The sequence below is a fragment of the Antedon bifida genome, chromosome 3 (genome assembly GCF_963402885.1).
Source record: "Antedon bifida chromosome 3, ecAntBifi1.1, whole genome shotgun sequence".
Classification (NCBI taxonomy): Eukaryota; Metazoa; Echinodermata; class Crinoidea; order Comatulida; family Antedonidae; genus Antedon; species Antedon bifida.
In genome coordinates this window covers 25717795-25724966 of record NC_136228.1, presented here as the reverse complement: position 1 = coordinate 25724966, position 7172 = coordinate 25717795, and the positions used below count along the sequence as shown (strand labels likewise).

General features: G+C 32.5%; 1 protein-coding gene across 1 annotated transcript in view; it reads right to left on the bottom strand.

Moving 5' to 3' along the window:
* Positions 1 to 1199: 1199 nt before the first annotated feature.
* Positions 1200 to 7172, bottom strand: part of LOC144836894 (general transcription factor 3C polypeptide 5-like) — a 50190-nt gene continuing 44217 nt past the window's right edge. Inside the window, exons 6-7 of the mRNA XM_078691812.1 lie at positions 4297 to 4513; positions 1200 to 2445 (exon numbers count right to left, since the gene is read on the bottom strand). Coding sequence (XP_078547938.1) covers positions 2300 to 2445; positions 4297 to 4513 — 363 coding nt within the window. The 3' untranslated portion in view covers positions 1200 to 2299. The remainder of the gene's footprint in view (positions 2446 to 4296; positions 4514 to 7172) is intronic.

The window sequence follows — 7172 nt, the reverse complement described above, 5'->3', positions numbered from 1 at the left end:
ATTTGAGAGAATTGCTGCTGACATTACAGAACTACCAATGTCAAATAGAGGTAATAGATACGTCCTAGTCATCGGTGATTATTTCACAAAGTATATATCACTTTATGCTATTCCCAATCAGACAGCAGCCACTGTTGCAAAGTGTATATGTGAAGATTTTATAAAGCGTCATGGTGTTCCTGTATCACTTCACACCGATCAGGGTGCGCAGTTTGAATCTAATCTGTTAAAAGAAATCTGCAAATTCCTTGGTATTACCAAAACTAAGACCACCCCGTACCACCCACAATCCGATGGGATGATAGAAAGATTCAATAGAACCATGAAAGACCAGTTGGCCAAGCAACTATATAATGAAGGCAGTGATTGGGACAACTTACTTAGTCAAATTGAATTGCACTACAATGCTATTATTCACGAAACTACTGGATATAGCCCATTTTACCTTGTTCATGGACGAGAACCTCGATTGGCGAGCAGTGTCTTATATGAGACAAATGAATCTACTACTACGCCGACCACTCAGGAATACGTACGTAGCAAATTTAGTTCAACATATTAGAAAAGCATCTAAAATAGCAAATGACAAAATATCAACACAAAAGGACAAACAAAAACAATATTATGATCACAAACAAAGGTTTCAACCATACATTACTGGTGACAAGGTTTGGTTAGACGATCCAGTCAACAGTCGAAATAAGTTAAGCCCACGATGGAAAGGTCCCTATACAGTCATACAGGTCAACAACGATGGTGTGGTATATAAATTGCAAGATCAAGCTGGTAAAGAGTATGCCAGACGAGTCCATTTTAACCGGCTTAAACCATACATCCAACCATCACAAGAAGAGAATTTACCTCATATTCAACAGGATACCAAACAAATGCATCGCTCTGTTCCTGAAACCACAAGATGTGGTAGAGTTGTTAGATTACCGGTTACTCTACAGTTTTATTTATTTATTTGTTTATTTCTTTATTCATTTTTTTGCGGATGCAGATAAGGACAAAAAATACGCAGAGGGTATGATTTTGTTTGTCAAGTATATATCATATGTTATAATATGATGGATGATTTGCTTGTCTGCTGTAGTTACTAACTCTATTTCCATATTATTTCTTACTTCAATTTTTTCATTTTGTCGTTTAAAAAATGATGTAGTTATGCAGGTCAAAAATCTTTGAACAAAAGCCTCTTTTTCAGTTTCTGTATTATTAATATTAGTGATTATCTTATTCAAAAAATCATTAATAAACTTTCTGTTTATCCTCAGCTGGAAAACAGCTTTTAGGATATCTGCAGCTGTGGGCTGCAGCAGACTATCCATAATTTCTTCATATTTATTTCAGATTGATTCCGTAATATTGATTTTGCAATTGAGATCACACCTGAACCACACTTGGACCATGATGCATGGTGAATGTCATCAGTTACTAATATGTTCAGTGCATCTGTCACCATGTGTGGCAAATCTTCATTAATTTCCTTGGCAGTGGTAAGTCGATTGATAATATATAAGTATTTCTCCTAACAATAAGGTTAACAAACATAATAACCTTGACATAGTAGGAGGTCGACTCAGGTCATATATACATAGGTGGAAAAAATATACTTCGGATCCATACATCCTAAATGCGGTTTCAGGATATAAAATAGAGTTTGATAAACCCATACCCTACCACCTAAAAGGAAAAATGCCTCATCCATACAAACTCAGCAACATGGATATGGAGGCTACTGATGATCAAATAGTAAAATTGATATCAAAAGGGGTGGTCAAACCAGCCATGTTTGAACATGACCAGTTTGTATCAAATATTTTTACAAGGCCAAAGAAAGATGGAGGGTTCAGAATGATATTAGACCTCTCTAAATTAAATGAATATGTGACATACAAACATTTCAAAATGGAAATCACCAGGTGTATATATGACGTCAGTCGATCTCAAAGATGCATATTTTACTGTACCCATAGCAGAGTTGGACACTAAATATTTAAAATTTGTTTGGAAAGACAACCTGTATAAGTTAGTCCAAACCAATGGCGGAGTCTGTCACAAATTTTTGGTAACTATGAAATATTCACACTTCAAGAATCTGACTGCAGGATGTATATCTCTGGTTCTAGCAAATGTGCATTGTCCATTTTTTCCTTTCATCCTCTTTTACATTGTTACAAATACTTAATTTGCATACACAGCTCTGCCCTGCTATTCTAAATAGGCTGAATTTAACAGTTTGGCATACCAATGTAATTAATACCTAAAATCATACATGATAGTGATACATTTATTTTTATGTATTTTGAAGTGTTGGCTGGAAGTATTCCATAATTTCGTTTACCATTTCATCATCAATTTCTTCGTCCCCTTCTTCATCTTCATCCCCTTCTCCATCCTCGTCCTCATTTCTTTCAATTTCCTGAGTTTCTTTATCTGATACTGCAAAAAAAAACAGTTTATTTTTAATGGCAGCAGGTGTAATAGTGAAAGGTCAACAGCTTCAAAGATTTATCCTCCTGAAAGAGATTTTTTTTAATATACCATTTTAATTTCACTTTGACCAAAAATTGGGTTAAACAATTATTTACCTGAAAAAAAATGTAATTTAATGAAAAACAGTCAAATTGAATCTTTGGTTGAATTATTTTATCCTTATGTAATCTGATATAACACACAGACAACAGATTCAAGTAAAAGATATGGAACTTTATTCACTACTATATACACTATATACAAGAGAGAGTTTGAAAGGCCAGGTGCAGGCAAAACATTTCTATTGATCATACATTCCAATAATTATCGATCTATAGTTTCCACTATGTTTCATAATAGTTGGGATAGTTCAAATTACACAGTAAAATCTCTATTCTTTCGTACACAATCTTGTAAATAGAGAGGCATATATTTAAAAAACTGTGTAAAATAAACGGTGTGGTAAAAAATGTTATCAGATGACTAAATATAAGTAATATAACTTGAATTTTACGTTTCTAGTTTTATTATAACAAAAATTATCCACCATATATCCACCATTTTTTTCCACCTTGTTATTACACTAGGTAAACCTACCTAACTACTGAAAAAAGTTTTCCTGGTTTTTATAGCAGAATTTTGCCTAATTTTGTATTTTAAGGGAAATGTATGTTTTTTTGTCTTGATTTCTATTACAAATATTTTATTTATTTACAATTAACCAGATATTATAATTAAAATTCATGCCTGTACCTGAGCTTTAAGAACTATCTTATATCCTTGTGTTTGCTAGTACACTATAATTTACCTCCGTCGGCACATCATCGCAGTCCGTCGGCAAACAAAGATGCCGGGAAAAAAATAAAGTTAGGCAATTAATGTCAGAATAAACTATTATTCTGACAATAATTGAACTGTAAACATAATTCTTTTGAGTGTTTGTTTATTTACATATCATTCCATTCAGATCAACTATTTTTTATTTTCATTACATCTACCTAAACACGTAAAAAATGTGGTTAAAATATCTTATGATCTCACACGTACGGCCGTACGCGCTAGATTGTTTACCCAAAAGTCTTCGAACGGTGACCTTACAATATTCAACTTTGTTTTTGTAGTTGAGCCTTTAATAACATGTTTTATTGATATTTCCAATGGTGATATATAAAATAAATTACTAAAAACGTAATTATATATAATTATTTTAACCAAAAATGGCGTAGTATACAATTGTCGACTGTGAGGCCGCAATTTCTTTCTTTATTGTAATATTAATACAAAATACTAACAGATAATGTTTAATTTGGTTTTAATTTTGCATCGTTATCCCTATAAGACAACATGACTATTATGCAATCCTAGAACATATATTGATCACCACCATGTACAGGTAATGACACTAATTTTGTCGGCAAATAGCATGGGTAGGCCTTAACCATCCATGACAGGACATTTGACACAAGCTACTTAGGTAGTGCATTGTTTCTCTCTTTTTATAATATTTAACCATAAAACATAACATTTAAGACAAAAGTAATAATAATAATATAAATGCATTATTTTTACAAACGTCAACAATTGTAGGGACAATGTCTTCAGCTTACAGTATGTCATGTCATAGCAACTATTTATGGTTTATTTTTTTGGAGAATTTTTCTTTAGTGTTAAACAAGGTCAAATTTGGTGAAACTTACTGTCATTCTCATGTGCAGTTCCATTGAAATTCTCAAATTTCCATTAGAACCAGAATTTATTTCAACATAATTATATAATTATGGTTAGGTTCAAGTAGTTATGATGTTTTATTAAACTCACTTTCTTGTATTTTCAATGTGATCAGTGTGTGTATCAGGTCTCTCATTTTTTGAAATGTATCTGGTAGTAACCATCCATCACGTTCATCGCAACTTTGCTCATATCCATCATTGGCATGTACAAATTTCTGAAGTTCATCATCTTTAAGATCACAGACTTGGTAATACATTTGATGAAATGGTGGAAGAATATCTCTTTTGAATATATGATGATTTTCCTGTAATAAGCAAAAACTAGTTTACATAATTACTTTTTTTATAGTTACATATCGATTATGTTATGTTATGGCCGACTCGCTCCTAGTTCTGGTGGTGGAACAAGTCTTCTCGGATAAGGACTATAAACCGTAGGTCCAGTGTACACAGTTATAACCTGTGTGTACTTTAAAGAACCCAGTTCATTATTCGAAGAAGAGTAGGGGGTTACCCCGGTGAACTGGTTCACACAATAGCCCCTGTATCAGGGGGATTACCACCTATCTGATAGGACAGTGATTAATTCACTATTGGTAATCCTTGGCCACATTGCCTAAAGACATAAAATAAAATAAATAAATAAATAATCTATAAATAAATGCTGGTAAATTTCTCATGTAATTTGACAAATCTCCTCACAAAATGGAACATGCTCATATTCCGCACACTAATGATTCTTGATATGCAGCACATTTTATTTTATTTTATTCTGGTATATATAAAACATCTTGATATTGCAGTCAAGAACTGAATTGCATCGAAATGTACAAACATTAGAATAACAAACAGAAGTAACAACTGTACAACAATAATTTATGTTAAAAACATTAAAATGTCAACAGGACATGCATATTCAACAATAGAGTGTATATATAAGCAATAAATGTTAATAAGCTTGGGCAAGGTGAATCCAAATTGTTTTAAGAGACTTAGCATAAAAAGTGTACGACAGGCTCTTGAAATCATTCCCTCAACATGGGCAGTCCATGTTTTGCAGGGTTACACCTAGTAGCTTAAATTGAGAGACTGTTTCTAACTCTGAATCATTAATGCTAATGGGTTGAAAATTTGGGATAATCTTAGAGAAGGCAAAATTCATGGTTTTGCACTTCTTGGGCTTAAGTTTCATATTATTAACAGTACTAATGTGACAAACTGTTAACTGTTAATAATTCAATTAATCGAATTTTTTAATTTGTGTGCACGCGCGCATAATTATTCTTTGCTGAAAGTATTTCAGTACGCTTTAATTGCCCATTGATAATTTACTAATTATCACCATCAAATACTAGGTCTACAAATATGTTAAGGCCTTAAATAGATTTGATAAAATCCTCTTTTATAGTTTGTTTATAAACCTGAAAAGTGAGGCAGGAAATAAAGAGGTTTTATTACATTATAGTACATAGCCTATGTAAATACGTGAACGTGATTGGTTAAAACTGCATCAGCGGCGCGCTGAACATCCAGTGATTCGGCTTGAAGAAGACGAATTATTATTTATTCGGCCTACCTGATAATAATATTATTAATGTAGGCTTATTGATATTCTTCTGTTAATTTAAACGACCTAGGCCTAAGTGAATATTTTATTGCCAAGGAATCATTAATTAGTAATTATCTGTATATTATTCTTCGCAAGGTAAAGTGAATGCAACGCCTAACTAGGCAGGCTTATTACAAAGGAGGCCTAGCTATCCAACCCAGTAGATATTCTACTTGTTGTTGGCTATGTAATATAACAGATATCGCCCTTTAAATCAATAAAATACAAAATTTGACATCCCCTCGGGAAATGATACTTTCCCTCGAGCAAAATATCATTCCCTCAAGGATGTCAAATCTTATATTTTACTTCTAAGCAGGTGATATCCAATACTTCCTCATCCTGGTCCACTATCAACCACAGAAAAGAATGCTAGTTAGGTGATCATTTAGAATAAAATTTAAAATGCTCAAAATTAAGTTTTGATCAATTTAGAGCATGAATTAGGCCATTTGCGTGTTTCAAAAAATTACTGCGCAAAAACAAATTTTTCGCGCGCGATACTTAAAAAGCGTAAAAAATATGAAATTTTTTTACAAATCTCATTCTACTCACCATCCTTAGTACATTCACCAAATTTGAGTCAGTTCCGACTTAAAATAACGCTATACGAGCACGTTAAAAATTACAAAATGCGCACATTAATTTTACAAAAGTTCTGAAAATGGTGAAAAATAGGTCTTTTTTAAAATGAAAATAATTCTTCAGAATGCAAGATGACCCCCGATTTTTTTAACTTATTCTGGAAGCCATTGAGTTGTAGATATGAATTCATGTACACATTTTACGTACAAAATGTTTTGACGTCATCAAATGGCCACTTGAATTTAAAAATTAGGATTTGTTATCTTTTTGTGTAGATTATCACATTCAACAGAGCGCATCTTGGTTATGCGTTCTCGAATTTCGCACAAATTTCAGTATGTGCTTGCTCAATTAATTATCTTTATCATGAGTTGACACTATTTTCATTTTAATGACGTCATCATGCGTAAATACTTGAATAACGTAGGCCGTGTAATTTCACCTTCGCAGTAAATTTGAATATCTTACAGCTCTTCAGAATTGAAGGTTACCTTGATGATTATAATTTATTATGAAAGCTGATGAAATGTAGATATTAATTCATATAAAAATTAAGCCTATCGGATGTTGTGACGTTAACATATGGCCAGTTGAAGTGAAAAAGTAGTTTTTTCATATTTTTCGTCAAAGTTATACACATTTCAAAGAGCGCACTGCGCTTCTACGTGCCAAATTTGTTTCCAAATCTTATATTTTTTTGCTCAATTAATTATCTTTCGAAATTGCCATCTTAAAGTTTAGTTTGATAACGTCATCATGCCAAAAAATTA